This window comes from Fusarium phalaenopsidis (genome assembly GCF_050370095.1).
Source record: "Fusarium phalaenopsidis strain FUZ10S chromosome Unknown contig_32302, whole genome shotgun sequence".
Classification (NCBI taxonomy): domain Eukaryota; kingdom Fungi; phylum Ascomycota; class Sordariomycetes; order Hypocreales; family Nectriaceae; genus Fusarium; species Fusarium phalaenopsidis.
Window position 1 is genome coordinate 3,817,325 of NW_028145405.1, and position 20,125 is coordinate 3,837,449.

The 20,125-nt window shown below is 54.0% G+C and overlaps 3 protein-coding genes across 3 annotated transcripts; 2 read left to right on the forward strand and 1 right to left on the reverse strand.

Moving 5' to 3' along the window:
• Window positions 1-2,728: 2,728 nt before the first annotated feature.
• Window positions 2,729-3,096, forward strand: LRP88_08547 (uncharacterized protein; the record flags this gene model as incomplete). The annotated part of the gene is made up of 2 exons (XM_083245050.1): window positions 2,729-2,766; window positions 2,862-3,096. The coding sequence occupies 2 exons, from the start codon at window positions 2,729-2,731 to the stop codon at window positions 3,094-3,096; spliced, it is 273 nt and encodes a 90-aa protein (XP_083099544.1).
• A 2,337-nt stretch (window positions 3,097-5,433) lies between these two features.
• Window positions 5,434-7,806, reverse strand: LRP88_08548 (transcription factor domain-containing protein; the record flags this gene model as incomplete). Its single annotated transcript, XM_083245051.1, has 6 exons — window positions 5,434-6,562; window positions 6,622-6,712; window positions 6,769-7,176; window positions 7,230-7,326; window positions 7,388-7,633; window positions 7,735-7,806. 6 exons carry the CDS (start codon window positions 7,804-7,806, stop codon window positions 5,434-5,436), a joined length of 2,043 nt encoding a protein of 680 aa, XP_083099545.1.
• A 6,545-nt stretch (window positions 7,807-14,351) lies between these two features.
• Window positions 14,352-16,485, forward strand: LRP88_08549 (DNA-directed RNA polymerase I subunit RPA34.5-domain-containing protein; the record flags this gene model as incomplete). Its single annotated transcript, XM_083245052.1, has 2 exons — window positions 14,352-15,528; window positions 15,587-16,485. The coding sequence occupies 2 exons, from the start codon at window positions 14,352-14,354 to the stop codon at window positions 16,483-16,485; spliced, it is 2,076 nt and encodes a 691-aa protein (XP_083099546.1).
• Between the last annotated feature and the right edge of the window lie 3,640 nt (window positions 16,486-20,125).

Below are 20,125 nucleotides of genomic sequence, written 5' to 3' on the forward strand. Positions count from 1 at the left end.
GTTGCGCAAGGTCTTTTGGACCAAAAGGCTCGAAGCCTGCCCTGAGTTGGGGCTACCACATCTAACACGCCCCTCCCCCCTTATCACACGCCTACTCGAATACGTATCTCGAGTGCAGGGGCCATGCTCCGTGGGTAGAGACGAAGGCCACAAGCCACAGCTGTGAGCGGTACGTGATGCTTGAATGCATGGCTCGTGCTGTTGAATCGGGACTCGTTGCGGAGCCCCTCTTGATGACCTGAAGCCAGTGCACCGATTGCCCACTGCTGCATCTCCAGCGTTACGACGAGGTCCTTGAGGGTTTGGATTTGATTTGAAAAGAAGCAGTCGACCGGTAGAAACCTTGGAAGCGAGAGTTGAGGTGGAGCGGTACGATCTGTGGCTGTGCGGTGTCAAAAGCGTTGCAAACCTTGGGCGGACGACATCTGCAAGGCAGCCAGACGACCCACGGAGGGGGGAGCACCAACCCTCGTTTTTTCCCTCTGTTCTGGACAGCCAAGACCTGGGAGTAGGAGTAATGAAGAAGCTGTGCCGAGCCGTGCCACCCCCTACTGATGTTGATACGCGAGGAATCCAGAGCAACACCCTGGGTACATGCAAGGTTAGGTATCGCACAGTCGATTTGGCGCCGGTAGAGAGGGACGCAATTGCATTAGCCTTGGTGTTACTTCTGACAAGTGACGAGGAAGACTTGTTACCACAACTTTTACCAGTCTGGGAGCTTCCCATGCCCAGAAACACAAAGATGTGGCGGCTGGCGTTCAATGCCACGACGGATGACAGTACGTAGCAGAGGGGGTGGAGAGGGAATGAATGGTGATGCCTTTGTGGGCGTGCGACAGTGTTGGGAGCGGAAGGGGGCGTTGGAAATGGGCTAGGCGAAAAGAGTCCATGACTGTGGCAGTGGGTGAAGAGCCCGCGTTGCCCACCGAGTCCGAGGCTGGGCTTTTTTGAGATGCGCCCTTGCCCGCCCGCTGATGGATGACACTCAATAGGTAGATAGGTAGGTAGGAGCCAGCCCCGAGGGATGGAGGCAAGCAGTGGCAAGGGGAGGGACCGCCTGGACTTGTGGGCGGACAGGACTGTCGAGAGGAAAGAGCAGCCCCAAAGCCCCAAATGGAAATTGGTCGGGGTGGATGTGGAACGGAAGTCCCTCTGTGCCAGGAGGACGAGGGACTCAAGAGAGACGGGCTCATTCACAACTGAAAGCAACCGAAAACACATATTGTTCATACATCATCAATATACGCATCTTTGCTACCTAGCTACCAACTAGGAGTTGAGTGAATGCGCAAGGTCCTGTCTGCAGTAGCCCCCGGCCCCGTATCCATCCATCCATCCTTCCTTCCTTCCTTCCATCCTTCCTTCCATTCTTCCACTCTTCCACTCTTCCATCCATTCATGGGACCCTGGCGCCGACAATACTCCCAACCCATGGCGGGAACCTGAGATCTCCACACCTGGAGGCACCATGTTCCTAATCCACATCATCAGGTACGCAACCGAACAAATCTTGAAGTGCTTTAACCTGCAGCATGAACAGAGAGGCAGGCGCAGAGATCCACCCCCTCTGCTGCCCTGCCTCACCTTGCACCAAAAGCGACGCCCGTGCCCTCGCGAGAGCGGTTACAGCATGGACGACTGGTCGTCCCGTTTCCACCGCGCGACCATGTCACAGGGGTCGCACAGTGGGAATTGAACCATCTACACACTCCCCCGCTGGCCGGTGTCCGGCATCGATTGGCGCCTCTCCAATCATGCCCGTCTGGCCCAATTGACTGCTTATTGGATGTATCCACCCTGTTTGCCTTATGAGGAAGGGGGTGTGGAGGGGAGGGCTCCAGTAAATGTCCAATGCATCCAAAGCAGGTAGCCCGGTCGAGTCCGGGGCATGTCATGACGGACCATGACCGGCCAGATAATTTCGAGCTCACTCTGCTCATCCTTTTTATCTCCCCTTCATGACCACCACCTCTCACGCGTGAATATTTAGACAGGAGCCCGCTTTCTTCTTTCATCCGCGTCTTTGCTATCGCTACATACTTTCATTATTCGCCTCATCCTTCTTCTTTACCTCTTCTTTACCTTCCACTACTTCTTCATCCCTCTGCTTCAATCCGAGTCAGGGCCCAGTCCCAAGCGAAGCATTGCGTCGCCTCCAGCCAGCTCAGCTGTGACATCGTCGCGCGCCTCCATCGCCAGCGACACTCGTGTATGGCCCTCGACAAGGTCAAGAGCTTGCCTTCCCATATACTATACTCATACTCCTTCCCCTGCTCGGGCTGGCAATACAGTCTGCTTCCATCTTCAGAGCCAGCTTGTTATTCTCGTTCGTCTCGGCCGTTCGTCTCGATCGTTCGCTTCGTTCATTCTCAGAGGCTGCGTCGTCATTGCGTCTGGTTCCGCCTTCGCCATCGTACCAAGGAGGTCCTTGCCCTCATCCTCTTCTTAATCCTCCTCTTGTGCTTCAGCTTCTCCCCCGCCTCCCTCCTCTCCGACCTACCTACATCGTCCACTCCCATCAACCACTCCTCACCGGCTGCCGCTACTGCTGCCGCCGCCGTCACCACGCCGTCCAGGATCTCCTCCTTCTCTTCCTATCCCTCAACCACCGACTCCCCCACCGCCGCCGACAGGTTGGCTACGACGCTGCTTACCACCTCCTTCACTACATTCTCGTGGTCGACACTCCATATTGAAGTCCTTGGACAATCATCGTACAAGCAATATGTCATCTGTCAACGTCCAACAGGGCTCGGCCGCAACGTAAGTCGTCTCGTTCAATCGGCGATGGTTCGTTCGATGGGTCGTTGGGTTGTGATCAGAATCATGCAGATTGCTAACAAGCATGGTACTTGTAGCATGGCAGGAAATGCTCGTCCAGCAGAATCACGAGACGAGTCGAAGGCCCGGGCGGCTGCGTACTCTCACGACAACGTCTTTGCTCGTATCCATGCCCGCGGCGAAGATCCCGGCGCCGGTATCGGTGATGGTCAAGCTGAGGCAGACCTTGAAGATCTCGAGATAGATATGGCCGCATACCAACCGCCAGCTGGTCAGGGCGATGGTACCCAGGTCGATTCGCGGGTTCAGTAGCCTGGTTCGTCAGCTCATTCTCTTGTGTCGGCATATATCGTCCCCGCTAACAACAGTGAGAAATCAGGCCTGTCCTGCCCTCGCAACTGCCGTCCTCATGGCCAAATGCCTTTGTGGTAATAGAGGTAGTTGGTGGGTGTCGACTTTGACTTCAACGTCGACTGAATTGGGCCGGTCCCCTCTTCGCTTCTCAAACATGGTAGGTCGGCTTCTCTTGCGTTTATTTCTTTCGTGCGCTCCCTTGTCTTTTTCTTGCGGTCTGGATTTGGTATAGCATGTTTGAACCTTTGTCTTCGGGCATCCGAAGGCTCTCGTCTCAGCTTCTAGGCCGAGGTTCCGTTGAGCGGAAGACGAGAGCCAAGACATGACGCGGCATGATGGACGAAGATGATGGCCTAGCATTCTTCGTGGTATGATACCACGTCTGCATCAAGCATGTGTCCTCGATTTTCTCGCTTTTGTTTTCGCTTTTTTTTTTCTTGTTAAGAGAGACCGGGAGGCTTTATCACTGTCTGGCTTCTTTCGCATGGCTTGTTTTCAAAGAAAATTTCCTTGTGCCGTCAAAACGAATAGAGATAGGAGAGAGGGGAGAGGGGTGGGCAGGATGAATGAGATGAGCGTGTCGGGTGGGATGAAGCCACTCAATGGCTCCTCATATGCCAGGGATCAAACTCAAGGATTCATGGGTTTGTCTTGGTCAAAGCAGGACGAGAGACCAGTGGCTCTTTGTCCTAGGCGCGAATCGTCGTCGATGTCGTTGTAGCCAAATCTGCTACATGAGCTTCAGGAGTGTGGCAGGGAATCAACGGTCGCCAAACGAGATTGGAGAAGCCTCATGATGATGGCAGGGGGGAGAAAGTCGAGCGACGAGGGCCTGGGCATGAATCTTCACGGTGCCATCCTCATAATGAAGTCGTCTCGATGCGATCATGTCGAATCGAAATGGACAAGGGATGAGATGAATGATGAGGGACAAACTCAACTAAAGGGGAGGGGGCGCTGGGTATTTATCACTCTCTGCCGGTTGTCGCACATGGCCAATCACAGCAGCCTCCCGCCACCCGATGCATCCTCGGCCGGATCCATCAGAGTCAAGCCTCGCGCCAAACCTACGGGTCGATCCTTGAGGATGACCCTTGCCAGCTAATGGTTGGCTCTCGAGTTCTATACGACCTTGCCACGATCGATTGTCGACGGCCTCGCCATCATGCTCTCGCCCTGCTGCCTGTACGGAGTACCTTGGCACCTCTTCGACACTCTGCGAATGGTGCTCGATTGCGCACATGTCTCCGCCGCATCATGCACAAACCTGTCATCCATGAATTCTTGGCCAATGCGGCTGCATGGCTTGATCCAGCCTCAGGCGCCAGGGCTGAACTCACACATGGCTGACCGACACGCTACAACCCCATGTCATTTCTCACAAATTCCCCCTTTTGTTGGATAATTTATGGTTTATGAAACGCCCAGGTTGGTCAAGGCTTTTTGATTTAGGTATTAATGTTCATGTTGGAATGCGTATATTATGTTATATGACTGGGTATAGATGCTGCATATGGCTAGATAGAAGAAAAAGACGGATGTAATGAGAGGCATTGTCCATTTCTGCAGCTCGACGTGTCTCATGCTGCAGGCATCCCATGATGGATGATACGTGGTCGGCCTGTCGACCGGGGATGTAGAGACCGCCCCAAGTCAGTAAAGGTCACTCTCCACAGATCAGCAGGTGGCAATCTACTTCATCCATACCTCGATACCCAACGCCAGATGCCAAAGGGACAAATATCACATTTTCGGTCCCTCGAGGGCCTTTCTCAACATTAACTAACATACATGTCCTTTTCTCCCCAATGCCAACGCCCGCTGTCCTAATAGACCCTGTCCTAATAGACTCATAACTCGTGGCTGTTCGTTGCGTTGCTCATAATCATCCAGCACCAATATTCAAATGTGCATCCATCCGCCCCATGTCCATCTCTTGTGTGTTTGGCTGTGCTGTGCATCAGCATTAGGGGCGTGTTAAGATCCCGCCCGACTGCTCGTCTACCCTCCAAGGCACTCGATTCCAGCCATAGCCAGTCGCTTAGCAGCATCGGCCTAGCCACACAACCCACAGCATAGAAACCTCACAACTGCCTGATCAACAGCCTTCGCTGGTGATGCCAACTTTATGCAAGAGTGGGCGATGGCGCGTCTGAATGACAGTCCATCGTCAGGTCCTGGTCCAAAGCACAAGAAATATCCAAACCATGGTCACATCCCCTCAAGCTTTTTTTCTTTGTCATTGTTCTTTTGTATCCCAATCGTTATCCAGAACCCGCGCCTGAAACTAGAGAGTTATGGGTTGATGAAGCTAAAATCAAGAGACTGGTAGTTCCAGAGGCTGGCCAGCTCTCCAAGCTCCTCGTCCGAGATGTTGGCAAAAACCGCATCCGAAGGAGGCAGTTGAGTGGTGGTGAAGTTGGTTGGGTCTTGCGCAACCATCTGCGGCTGCCATTCGATATAGGGGGCCGAGGCCGGGGCGGCGTAAGCTTCAGATGAGATTTCGCCGCTACCAGCAGTGGGCAAGCTGGGTAGGGAAGGAGCACCAGCGGACGAAGGGGCTGTCGCCGGCGTAATGGGTGCTGTAATACTCGTCGTAGGCGGGGAGATCAGTGGAGGGGAGCCGCTCTGGTGAGAGCCCGTTTGGGATGGTGCATCAGCATCGGCAAAGCGGGCCTTCTTGTTCGAAGGGCTGCCTGTAGCCACCTTTGGAGTCACCACCGTTCGGGGCAGACGCTGCACGATGCGAGTCAGGATACCATACGATGTCTTTGCCGACTTGGTCACCATACGCAGACGCTGCAGCATGGCGTGCGCCTCGTCTATGGCCTTGAAGACATCGTCCCGTCGTGGAAGAGTATGGTGCTCATCGTGAAGGACTGCCGAGCACAGAACGGTCGACGTATCAAAGATGCAAAACAAGACGAAGTGGAACTTGGCGTCACGGGGGTACACGTGGTCAAAGAATCCACGCAGGGACACCATGAGCTCTAGGCAGTAGTCGATACCGTCGCTGCGGATCTGAAGTTCAGCCTCGGATGAACGAATGGTGAATGGTCGAGCGAGGAAGGCTCGGATAGGGTCAAGCAGCATGGAGAATGCCATAGTCCGAAGGTAGTGGCGATGCAAGATAATCCATGGGCACGATGCATCCAGAGCCTTGTCCGGATTGTGGACATTGAAGGGGGGAGGGAAATCCTTGATCCATGCCTCGATAATGCCCTGGTATTCCTGCACATCTGCAGGAGCAACAACGTTCTTGGTTAGGCCAAATCGACCAAACAGCTGCCGGATCAAGCTTGACTGCATCTTCATGTGCGTCAGGGGCGAATGCTGCATACCCTCCAGGCCAAGGTTAGGAAGGCCAACTTCGCAGTCGGCTCGGTCAATGATCATGGGTCTACCGAGAAGAGCCGAGATTTGCCTTGGAAAGATGAGTTTCCATCCTATAAAACAGAGCAAGATAGGAGTCGTTCCACTTACCAATCCCACGTATCCATAACGCACCAGACTCTTCGTCGAATCTCCAGCTCAAACTCCGGGACCGGATCAGACTTTGATTCTTGGTGAATAGCTGGAAACATCATTAGCTGATGGCTGGTGAACGTGCTAGGCAACTTCAACACGTACAGAGTTCCTGGGCTTCTCGAATAGCCGAGTTCAAGACATGCCAGCACTCGACAAAACGAGCCTCAGACTTGAACCAGTAGCACGAGTGTAGGAGCTGCTGGACGTTGGTAAGGTGGCTGTAGCCAATGGGGATGGTGCTCCCCAGCTCACGAGCAGCTTCATGGTACTGCTCCGTCAGTCTCTGGATGGTATCACCAAGGTCAACTTCGAGCTTCCTCTGTAGGTCAATGTCGGTGTACTGCGAGGCGCATGCGCAGACCATGAGGAGGAGGGCGGTCCACTGGACGCTGAGAGGGCGGTTGTCGCCACGGGCAATCCACCATTGCTGATACTGCTCTAAGAAGGAGGGCGGGTAGATGATGTAGTAGTGGAAATTGACATTGTTAAGGAAGTTCTGGACAAGGATGTCTCAAGTCGCGTCAGGGATGGAAACTCGATGGAGGTTGCGAGGTGGTGCTTACCGGTGTACGGTCTAGGGGGGATGACCTGCAGCGCCCGCTCCAACTGCGGAAAGATCTTTGGGTCCTTGACAAACTCTCGAGATGATGCTTTGATAGTCTTGGGGTGACGGGGCGCGTCAGCGGGCAGACCGAAGCTCAAGGACAACGGGGGGGCTTACCTCGTCCTGCGCTGTGAGGCCAAAAAGCACATGAGCCGGCATGTAGCCCAAGGCATCGATACCATCACTATCGGTATCATCAATATCGAATTCCTCTAACTCGGTGCTGGCATCATTGTTAAGTCGACGCTTCCTGAGGTTCTCCGAGGCAGCCTTTTCGGCCGCAGGCTGGTTGGCGTCCTTGAAGCGACATTTGTCGGCAACCTTGCGCTTCTGACAATGGTTGCAGGGCCATTCACGGTTGCACTAGGCCAATGGTTAGAGATTCTAGACGGAAACGTGCTCAAAAAGACAATGCCGAAGGCATGGGGATGATCGAATGGGAAGGGGGAGATGAGGGCGGTTACTTTTTGCTTGCGGCGAGCACACTCTGTGCAGGCCGATCGGTGGCTATTCTCCTTTTGACCGTCGTCTCCCATAATGCAAATCGTAGACTGGCTGGCCACAAGTCGATAGTCTGGGCCGACTTGGGCGGGAACAAAGTGAAGTCAAGTTTAGAATGGCCAAGTGACGACGGGGGCGAACTGATAGGATGCGGAGAAAGCGCCGTGGGAGGAATTAAGGCGACCAGAACATCTGGCCTGCCGCACAAAAAGCGATATGGCCACCAGGGACTGGGTGACTGGGCAGTCAAGGCAAATAAGCTGGTGATGGGGTCGGGGTGGAGAAAGAAACGCTAGTCGACCGTTGTTAAAATGCATCCACCCGCCTGCAGATCAATCAGGTGGGTGGCACACGGGAAAGAGATGCATCGTTTTGGGGATGCTAATCTCTTGCCGCGGGCGTTGCGGAGCGTTGCGTTGCTTTGAGTTGGCCCATGTTGATTGAGTCCGAAGGGCTTGAGATGAGATGAGATCCAAGGAGATAAGCGAGAGAGGCGGCCAAGCGAGTGAGACTGCAAGAGGGATCATGCCCTGTCTGTTCCATGGTGAGGACGCCAATTCAGCCTCGGTTTATCTCAGGAACTCCTTCTCCAACTCGTCGCCGGAGTTAACGGGCCTTCCCGTCGAGTCCCGCTTGACCAGCGTGATAGAGCCAAGCCTCGGGAAACCCAAGTCAGTTGGTCAGCATTATTCATAACAACGTGTAATTGTTCAACTTGTTTGTTGGCGAAGCAAACATTACCGCCTCCAAACGCTGACTGACTGGGATTGTGGCAACCTCGCTGCTTGGCCACGATACACAGACCTTGAGCCGTCACCTTCATCGATTCCGGGGAATGACCCTGAACAAGGGCTGAAGGGGAAGATCCCTCGCCTCGCACACATCCACACATCCATCCATCTCCTGCTCCTGCTCCGTCATGTCGTTTTGTTGCACAGATCCACCAATGTCTCTCGTTTCTCTCGTTCCGGCTTCTTCAACCCTCAGCCCTGAGCCCCTCTCTCTCCCAACTGTCGACCCTGCCCCGCTACAGTCTTGAGCATGCCAATCACTTCCGCCGAGGCTCCTCTTGTCTCTTTCGACCGTCCTCGTGGCCGTAAAGATGCATTCCCCAAGAAAGGAATAGACGTCGTATCCTATACACAGCTGTTGATCGCTCGGACTCGCTTGGGCTCAATGATCGGCCAGGCCATCGTTCCAACTGCTCCTTTCGAAGGTCCTTCTCATCCCACTATCCATGTTGTTGCAGCTTTGGACCGGGCGGGGAATGCTACCCACCAACCGCCATGCACGTCTCTGTCGTCCAGTCCTATAGGAGATGTCCCAACAACGTGCCCAGCCAGTGATCTGGGTCGCCTCTCCGTGGCCAGTAGACCAGTTTGCCGCCTTTAGGAAGCCAAGTGCTCCTGGACGTCATCATGGTGGAACCGTTCCACGCTCGAACATGGATGATGTCTGGTCTCGAGGGTGAAGCTAATGTCAAGTAACGACGCGCCGTTGCGGTGGCCTCGGTTGGGAGGGACGCTATCACACGTGGCTGAGCACCTCCAAAGGAAGGAGTCAGGGTTGTTGCCAAATGGTGTTCATGCTCTCCGCCTCGAGGCAAGCTCTCGATATTGCTTTTTCTGGTACGGGTTTTCAGTTCGTCAAGACTCGAGACCTTGTCGAGAAGGACTGCCATTGGGTAACGGGATGCCGCTGCGCCGCAGACTCGCACAACATTGTGTAGACTCGAGGCCAGGACGGCTGTACAAGTACAGACTTCCGGCTATCGCTGTGTAGCGGTTGCTGCGCCTGTAGATTATTGCGTGACATGGCGGGTTTCGTACAGCACGATAGTCAGTCCAGCTTCTTCGGCGGCACAAGCCGTCCCCCCGAAGACTTCGTGGATCGCCGGCTTCGAAGCCATGGAGGGTTACCCTATCGGAGGCTGGGGACCTGAAGATTTTTGCACCCCGTCTCCTTGATGATGCAGCCGGGCTGGGCTGCTGCGGTTCCTAGGCGCCGTGGTCTCAGACGGTACATGACGGCGGTCTTACTCTGTCGTCAGCCTGCGCGAGGCATGGCACCGGTCAGTCGGGCCTGAACGAGGCTCTCTGTCGGCGCAAACATTGGACGTCTAAGTCAAGGTACTGTACGCAAGGGAAGTGTACAGTACATTTGGATATTCAAGTTGCCGTCCCCCAAACAAGAGGGCGCATGCAGATGACCATTTTCGATTGGCGACACATATGGGGGCGTTTGGTGGAGAATCGAACCATTCATTTGTTGGGGGCGACGAGGAGAGAGAACAAATGGAGAAGACGAGAGTCGAAGATCGTTGCCCGAGTCGACTTGACTCGAGTTGGAAATAGAGTGAGGCTCCTTCCAATTGAAAGGACGAGGCTTCGTAGGTGCCTGCCGTCGGGTATGCTGTGGGAGCAAAGGGAAACCACCTCAGCTCACCTCTTTACAAGATGGTGCGGGCTTCCTGTAGTTAAGAACCACAAGGCTCGCAGCAAACGCACCACATCTCGATCTCTCGCAGCCCTCAGCGCTCAGAATCCTGACAGAATGGCCCGAAAGAACACCCAGAACCCCGACAAATATCGGGTCAGGCCATAATTTGGGAAGCGGGGCGAGCATGCAGCCGGTTCCCGCGTGTCTGTGTCTCCCTTCCCTTGATGTCCATCCATCCATCCATGGATGGCAAGGCGACTGAGCGTGTCAGCGGAGTGGCCCTGGGCTAGCATTGGATGTAACCCAACCGATGGGTGGCTAACTATCAAGGGTACTACGCGGTAGACCAAAGACAATCCAAGAGTGTGAGATGGGGAAATGGCTCATCTCGAACAATGGCGGAATCGCGAATGACATTCATTGTTCGTTGTATGTATCTAGACAATGGCACCTTCTACGAGTCTAGAATGCATCAAATGGCCTGATTTTAGCTAGTTCCCGCGTCCCCAGTGTAACCGCCACAGCGCCGCCAACCGCGCCAGTCTCTTGATTGGCATCCACAACTCGAGCCAAGTCGATGGCCAAGGGTCCTTTGCTTGGGACTTGTTAGAGCTGGGCAAAGAATCAAAAGCAATCCCGGATTGGACGTTTATCTGCGACATGCGCCACGCTACTATAAGACGGCTGATCATTCAGCGCAACAGTTAGCCCTGCGTCCTCTTGCTGGCGCATGTATCAGCCGCAGCCAAAGTGACGGCTCATATATATCATGCTAGTCCTTGCCATCAGGTCAGTGGGCTGCATCTCCGTGGTCTTGTCCTGTCAGAACCAGCCCATTTGTGCATAAGCCTACCTAAGAGGATAACTGCTTTGTGAAACCCTGTGTCCTCTCAGCCGGTCTCTTTAATCCTTGGTTCAGAGCGAGGGTTGTACTGATCAACATCTTGCATTGGACAAGCATAGTCGGTGAAGGGTTTTCCAGCAATCACTAGTGCCATTGTCGCAACTACCTATCCAACACCCATGTTTCCTTTCCCATCTCTTCAACATCGCATTCTCTTGTTGTCGATCCCAACGGTGATCGCCAAAATGGTGGTGGGGGATATCCCGCATGTCCAAGAAACTACGGGTCCAGACAAGACTTGTTCACGCAGACATTACACGTCCCAGCCAATGATTCCAAGCCAAATTATCGTTATTCCTCACTGCCGAGTTAGCCACATGGTATTTAATTTTCCGATGAGTCCCCACCACGCTTCTCAAGTCTGCGCTGGCGGGCCCACCCTCAACGGCTGCGACCTTCAACATCGCCCATCTCTCAGCAAGCGTGTTGTTGATGGGACTAGTCTCCAGTGTTGTTGCGACCAAGGTCCCTTCTTACCCTCCATACTCGAGACCCAACAGGCCGTTTATCGCTCCCTTTCAGAATCTCCACCCAGGGGACTTCTGTCAAGTCACTGACTTTCGCTGCCTCTTCCGGCTCAGCATCCGAGTCGTCGTCTTCTGTGTCTTCATCTGTGACTTCAAGCACATCATTGCTTCCCTCATCCGTGCCCGCTTTCTCATAGAGGTCTTCGGTGTATGCCCAGCTTGGGGCATCGAATTTGCCGTGAAGCAGGATTATGTGCCTTCCTTGTGACCTGGCACGCTTGAACTCCTCTAAAGGAATAGGAGTGATCAGTTGAAGGGTATTTGACTTGGTATCAATACCCCGTAGGAGGACTAGTCCAATGGTCCGAGAGTGCCGGGGATCTAACGCGGCATCATTGTAATTGGGTATAAACGGGAGGCCTTCGAGTGTCGTAGAGATGAGCGGCACAGGGCCACCGACATCAACTTCCATGTTACTGGAACTGATCTCTTTTGATGAGCTTTTTGGCGCAAATTCAGAGAAAGCCTTGGCATCTTCAATCTCCACCGCCGCCAAAACCAAGCCATTCACTGTATCTGCCAACAGTTCCGGGGGACATTGGTAGTCGTAAGATAAAAAGCCTAGGATTCCGCGCGTTGGTGGTGAATACTTAACAAGCAAGGGAGGCTTGCAAGAGAGAGGCGACGGGTTCCATTTTGTTGATGTGGTTGGTTTTGATCCTTCTAGTGAGCTTGTAGCCACTTCTTGGAGATGGAAATAAGACATCGTCTGCATCGCTCGCAAATGTGCGGCCGTTCTAGAAGTGAACTCAGACTGCTGCGAGGGAAGTTCTGTGAATGTTGTCTTAGTAGCAGCCCGTAAGGCGTCAACTGTCTCCGAAGGGCCTTCCTCTGACATGTATAACACTTCCTCTGGGTTCGTTCTTTCGATCAGTTCTGATAGTAGATCTAATCCCGTTCCCAGAATCCATCCAGGAGTATTGATGACAAGCGGCAAGTCGGCCAAGTCCTTGCGGTAGGTATCGAATAAGTCCATGGCACATGCCAAGTAAAGGTCTGGGTCCGAAGCAGGGGTGACAGAGGCCATAGAATGACAGCGTCGAATATTAAAAGCGGGAGTATTGGCACCTGGATGTGTGAAAGGTGTACCCAAGTTCGGCCTTGTAACTACAACAAGTGACAGGGTCCCTGCTGGTGCATATTCCGGTTGCCCTGGGTCCAGGTCGAGAACCACAACCCTCTTCGGAGCATGACTTGGGGGCCGGTCGGTTACCAGTCGATTCACAAAGAGTCGAGAAAATGTGGATTTCCCTGACGACTTTGGGCCGCATACCAACGTTGACAGAGAGGGGTTTTTGCGACTTGTTGATAGCAAAGAAGCTAGCTTCTTGTTCCATGCGGGAGGGGAGACCAGATCCTGGAGTATACACTTCTTAGGTGCATCTTCCGAGGTACATATCTTGGATATATCTGTCAGCTAGAGCATTTTTAAAGACTGAGTAATAACTCACAATCTGGAAAGTGGCTTCTCTTGAACTCTTCTTCCCCGGATCTGTCTGGGCGGGTTCGTTCCAAATTCTCCTGAACAGAGGAGAGATGCGACCAAGTTGGCGTAGACTTCGCGCGTTTGGATCTGGATGAAGCTCCAATCTCGTATTCTCCGCAGTCCTCAACACCGGAATAGCATGGCAATGAGGAGCGTGAACCCATTCGATTATCTCTGAGGGACGCAGAGTGGCCCCGGCCAAGGTCACTTCACCTTGAACAACGCGGGCTCCGAAGCTCCCAATCACCATAAACCGCTGCCGGTATTAGCTTCAGTCTCTCGACACGCGAATAGAGCACACACCTCGCTGTTAGGGAGCCGCAGGTCTATCACGCCCCCAGACTTGGTCCGGTGGTTCTGTTTCGACAGGCGAAAAGACGAGTACTGGATCACTCGTTGAGGAGATCCGGTGGATTCAGGGGTCGCAGTGCCCGGAGTATTGCTGGATAATGGATGAGTGATGTTGGCGATGAAGAATGGCGGATAGTGTACCTTGCCAGCGCAGTGGCTTTGGGATGAGTAACAGGCGAGTCAGTACCTCTTTGTTGGCGCGAGGGTTTCGAAACACTCTTCTTAGGAGTTGACGAAGATCCATTTTGGCTGTCGCTTCTCTGAAGGGGGCTGAAATAGTTGGTGGTGGTGACGATTGGCTTATCGTCGTCGTTGGCCTCTGGGGTTTTCTGTGTAGCTGGAGGAGTTGAGGTTGCTTCACGACGACGAGCGGCGAGAGCACTTATAGCACTCATAGCTGAATAATGTCAGCTCATGTTTAAATAACGAGTGATTATTCAACGACAAGGTTGACCTACGCTTGGGTGTCTCAATACCATCAATCCTCCGCTTCTTGTGAGATGACATGATGGAGATGTTATCGGCGTGCAGTATAAAGAGAACTCTCGCTTAATATCATCACACTGAAAGAGATGGGACTAAATTGTATATACCGATGATCATTGTGTGGCAGCTTGCCATATCTTGTATTCTAAGATGCCATGGTCGAAGCCTGTGGCTGGAGGTGGTTGACAGTGAATCAGAGACCAAAAAAGTCTTATCGATAAGCACCAAAATTTTACACGACCTGGTCGCGTCTCGAAGTGGATGCCCCACTAGCGCATCTCTCTCTCCCAAAATTTCGTCGCCGGCATCATCCTCACCTCGACCAACCTCTCTTCTCACCAATTGAACCCTCTTTCGCGAGCATCCTCCCCCAAAACCTCGCCAAAGATGGCGCCCAAGGAACCCTTCAAGATACACTCGCTTAGCAAGCACATCGAGAACACAAAGAAGGGCCTCTCTGCAGAGGCACAGTACAATCGACGTCCTGCCACCCGCGCCGCGGCCATCAAGAAGGAGTCCAAGTCCTTCGAGCCCAACAACATCTTCTCAAACAATGACGACGACGAAGAGGAGGGTTCTAGCGACAGTGACAGCGACAGCAGTGACGGCGAAGACACCCAAGCCGATTTCTTGCGCAAGCTGACCGCACCCTCTGCCACCAAGAAGCCTGCTTCTACCCCTTCCCGTCGCCGCAGCAAGGATGACGAGATCGCCGATAGCGACGATGAGCGAAACGCGTCGAAGAAGAGCGCAACCGCTACAAAGAAGGCCGCTCCTGTGAAGCCCGAGCCCAAGTCTTCCAGCGATTCCAGCAGTGAATCCGAGTCGGACGAAGCTGAGGACAAGGCAAAGACAAACGGCGCCGCCAAGGCCTCAGACACCACATCCAGCTCCTCCGAGTCGGAAAGCGAGAGTGAAAGCGAGGCCGAGGAGGCAAAGCCCGATGCGATCGCCAAGGCAGCCGCCGAGTCTAGCAGCGAGGAGTCCAGCGAGTCTGAGAGCGAGGCCGAACCCAACGCCAAAGCCAAGCCTACCGTCAACGGCAAGGTCGCCGCTCCCGCCACCTCTACAAGCTCTAGCGATACCAGCGACAGTGAGAGCGAAGACGACGACGACGAGCAAGCTGCCAAGCCTGCGAAGAAAACTGCCGCTCCCGAGTCGGACAGCTCATCCTCTAGCGAAGCCGAGGATTCGGACGACGAGATGGTTGACGAGTCGATGCATATCGAAGACCGCCAGGTCCAGAGCCGGGCCGCCGTTCCCAACTTCATCGCTCCCGACTTTGTCCTCCGAAAGGGCGACGACGGTGCGAGCGGCCAGGACGTTGCCGAGATCTGCACCCAGGCCAACCTCGAGGGCAAGCAGTTCTGGTACTTCACCGTCCCTTCCAACGTTCCCATTTCGGTCGTTCAGAACCTCGAGATCCCCATGAACCAGTCGCAGTCGGGTAACAGCGTCTTCTCCCACGACGGCGAGGAGTATGGTGTTTCGTTCGAAAGCATAGCTCCCAAGGGCAACATTCAGATCTTGATTCCCTCGTCCGATGGCGCTCAATACCGTTCCTGTAAGCTCACTGTTCACTGACTCTCCATATGATTCGATTCCTAACATATATGGAGCAGCTTCCAAGCAGGTCGACCAAGTCATGCAGGTCAAGAAGATCACACAGCTCGGCGCCAACAGTACTGTTGGACCTGCTGCCAAGCGCACCCCTCGCGCACAGCCCTCCGGTCTGAAGGCTCGATACCAGCCTATTGGCGTCAACGAACCTATGGGCACCATTGGGGATGATGAGGCTGGAGAGGAGGATGTCGAGATGACTGAGGCTCCCACTCTGTCCACCAAGACACCCAAGAAGGACAAGAAGCGCAAGTCCAAGGAGACGGCTGCGCAGGATACCCCGGATGTTTCGACCTCTACCAAGGCCAAGAAGCAGAAGAAGCGAGGCGAGAGTGTTGCTGAGCCCGCCAGCTCCCTGACCGCCGAGGCAGCGACCCCTGAAGTCAACCGCAAGGGCAAGCGGAAGCACACTGCCTCTGAGGACGATGCTCTTGCTGTTACGGAGCAGCTCAAGGAGGAGTCCAAGTCGGCCATCAACAAGTCCAAGAAGCAAAAGACGACACGCACCGGCAGCCCCGACCTGGGCTCTGAGCCCGCCTCTACGGCCGGCAAGAAGCAGACTCCCGTACTTCCTCCAGTCTTCCCCTCGAGCCAGGTGACGGGCACCCCAACCCCCAAGGCCACCGCCTCTCCCGCAGTTGGCACCGGCAAGAAGTCCAAGAAGGCCAAGGCTGAAGCTGTCCCTCCTAGTGCCAGAAAGGAAACTCCTGTCCCTACCCCTCGCCAGTCTGCCGTACCTATCCCCTCAATTCCTCACTCTTCTCCCGCCCGAGCCACCTCACCCAGCCAGGTCAAGGAGGAGAAGCGAGCTAAGAAGCGCAAGGAGAGCAAGAAGTCTGCTGCCACCCCCAACGGCAGAAAGGTGACTCCTGTACCCGCGCCAAAGATCGCCTCGGAGTAGGTCTCTAGGGTCAAGAACAGTGCTTGGCAGGGTAATGGCAACGGCACCGGTCAGAAGAGACAATTCTAAGTGTCTTCCTGGCGTGGTTCCAGAACACAGCAGCAGGCATTATGCTCACTGGAACATGAGTGACAGGCACGCCTGATGTGTCCCCTCATCGTCTAGGTGAGAGCACCGTTCGGGACGTTTGGTGTCACAAGCCTACGATCATTGCCTGGTGGTGGTGGTGGTTAGAGGCTGTATTCAGAGTTGGATGCCAACGAAGAGATCGGGCGATTTTCTTTCTCATAGGGCATGCTACGATCCCGGAGCTTTGATACCGCGACGAGACCCATGACATTGGTCTCTCGAATTTGGCGGCATGGCGTTGGTGGTGATTTTTTTCTTGGTCGCGAGCGGATGGAGCGCATAAAAAGTCGATTTTAGCAGGAGGCAGGAGGGGAGAAGGGGATCTCGACGGATAATTCATCTGGCCTGCATCTCGTGGTGGAATTTTTGGGTTGAGGCCATCATCGGAGGGCGAGATTGGGCAGGTAGACGAGGTCGGAGAGAGAGGATGGGGTGTAGATATTACGATGTGTACCAATCAATGTCAGAATACAATCACATAACATAACCTGAAAGGCCCCGTGAACTGTGATATGTTGCCAGCCAATTCTAACGTTTGTCCCCTTCGTTGCCTGGTTAAGTAGGTGGTCGGCGTTCAGGTCTGAGAGCCATGATGCCACCCTAGAGGCTCGAAATAACCTTCTCAATCCCAACAATTCAAAGTTGAACTTCATAAACAATACCACCTAACATATCTAGGTGACACGTACATTCGCTGGTGCCGTCATTAGGATGAGATAATATAGACCAGCCTCTTGCCATCCTATGCACTTCTTCTCCAAACGATCTCAACAACCCAACCACCAAGACCAACCATCAACATCATCACATCAATGTAACGATCACCACCTCCAAGCCTCACCCGCCACGTCAGTTTCTGACCCGTGGCTCAAACGATGGCGTCCATCCTCCCACCCCTCAAAACGCCATTCCAATCTCCCACTCGATGCAGGTCACCTAAAGCTTCTCGAACCCCCAAGCCACCCTGTAGGACACAGTTTGGCCCAGCCAGCCAACCTGATAACGCCGATAGCAACGTCCGTCTCAAGGTTTCGGCACAGTATGTAATCATAGCTTAAGCTTACAGAGGTTGGCGAAGCTTTTAAAGGGATGTTGATGGCTGGGGAAAGGTTCTGCAGCAGATGACACCTTGGGAACCACACACATCTTCACATAGAGTTTCACGGGATCAAGCCGCGCCTGTGTAAGCTTAGTCGGCGGCTCAGCCAGCATCATCAGCCAAACAGGATAGAGCTAATAGAGATCCACGCCGTAGTTCATGCAGCGATAATCAACGGCGATCGCGGCTGGTTGCGGTATCTCTGAGTGAACTGTGGGGGCTGGTGATCATAGAGACGGGCCTTTATCTCTTCAGAGTTCGGACTCTATGCACAGGTCAAGGAAGAGACAACCTTGTTCGAGGTTCAGTAGACTGTAGACGATGGTGTAACGTGCACCTGAGAAGAGTGTCTCCTGTACAACATCACTCCAACCTCATACTGCATACTCATAGTTGTCACAGATACAGCAATCACTAGGACAACCGCGAGTACCACCGAGAGACGGGAATCATATCAACCTTTTTTCTTTCCCTTCAATGACAGCGGATGGCGGAAAGCAAGGCAAGCAAGGTGTATGTCGTGCAGCAGGAAAAGCCGGGAGCATCTCCACCCACGTGGCCGACACGAGGCCAAGTCGACAAAGGGGGAACAAAAAAGGGTTCAAGGTGCAACTCTTAAGGGTAACTCGTGTTCTTCTCGACTCGATCCATTATTGGCCGAGGGCAGCCTGTCAAAGTAAAAAAAATCACCAGAGAGTCATTTACTGTGATTGAGTCCACTAGCCGAGGCTCGAAAACTCGCAACTCATCACTTTTTAAGTCCGTTTGCGGACTTGTCGGAAGAACCGGCGAACGGCATTCGAGGTTGAAAACATCAGGAGATCACCGGCAATGCCTGCATCTAGCATCGTCCCACACTCGCCGCCGAGACGAGTCTAGAAAAACTCCGTGTGCACGTACATCCCACGCCGACAAGTCCCGGCCGAGCAGTACCGAACACGGACCAACGGCCTTTCGCCTCAAAAATCTTTGTGAAGAGATTTTTTTTTTATGCTGGCCCGTCTTCGATTGGTAGGTCTCGAACTAGAGACTAAAACGAATGAGTGATAAAAAAATCGGCCGAGAGAGAGAAAGAGGAAGAAGCAAAGAACAAATCAGCGTGGTCCCAAGTGGGGAATTCGACGCAGGTTTCACAATGATTGCAGGCCGTTGTGGGAACTCGACACGTTCGTCGTTGGCGGCGAAATGCAAATGAAATTTGCGTTTAATTACCCTGGCTCGGGCGAAGGAGACGAGACGAGACAGGCAGAGAGAAAAGCTGACGGCAGCATCAGCAGCATGAGCATAGCATCAACCGCGGCTCGCTCGCTTGCCATAAGCCGTTGCACTGACCGCCTCGCCTCCTGCGCATCACAAAGCCAGGCTTTCCTTGGAATCCTCGAGTGATCATGCATACATACGTCTTGGTGTTGCTGTCGTAGCTCACGAGGGCACCCGGACTGCAGCTAGACCAACCACCAGTCACCGATGGGACGTCCCGGCAGAGCTCTCAACACCATGTGCGTCCATTGGGCAGCTGGCGTCCTTGATCCATATCTTGGGTGCAGGGAGGGAGGCACCCAGCAGACATTGGTGCAGAGGACGCTCGCTGCAGTCATTGTGCATTTGGCGATGGGTTCACACGTTAGCGGTCTGGAACCTCCTCTCCCCAATGAGAAGCGCGGCGAGCATGACGGTGTCGTCGAAACATGGAAATGCTGGCCGCCAGTGACCGACCGTTCGAACCGGCCAGAGATGGCGGCCTGAACTACTGTATAATTCACTGAACCTGCAACGCACGTCGTTGAATCGAAACGAGGGGCCAAGCTCAAGCGCCGCGCCGCGTCGTTAGGCTCGACAAATGCCGAGTGTGATATCACGCAAAGACACGGCGGTGCCAGGTTGACTGCCGTTTATCGAGACTCGAGCAGGGGCTGGCCCTGTCTCCTGATAGTCCATCTCACTCTCCGTGTCCTCCTTTCACTATTGTCCGCCAGTTAATGAGTGGCAAGACGGTAATCTCCAAGGAAATCAACCCTATTTCACAGTTGTGCCCAGTCGCGCGATCCCGGGGGATCGGGCTGAAAGGATCAATCCGCCCTTCATCTTATCGTCTCCATGAGATCGTCAGGTCGCCTGAATGTGTGAAATGGGGCCAAGAGGACTAGCGCCTCAAGGTGATGGGTGTCTCGTGCGCAGGTAGGGTCCCCTTGGCTGATCCCCTAGGCCAGGACCAGCAAACTGGTTCAAATGCTGCGAAGCCGCGCATCACGACACGTCAAAACGTCTGGCATGGGCGGTGACGGGCCTCGTTCGTTGGCCGCCGACCTGTTAGAGATTGCAGGAGGAACGTCAGCCTGTCGACCAACGCATCCAATCCGTCATCAAGACCACGCAAGGGACCATGCTCTCTCCCAGGTCTCTCTTCGCTCT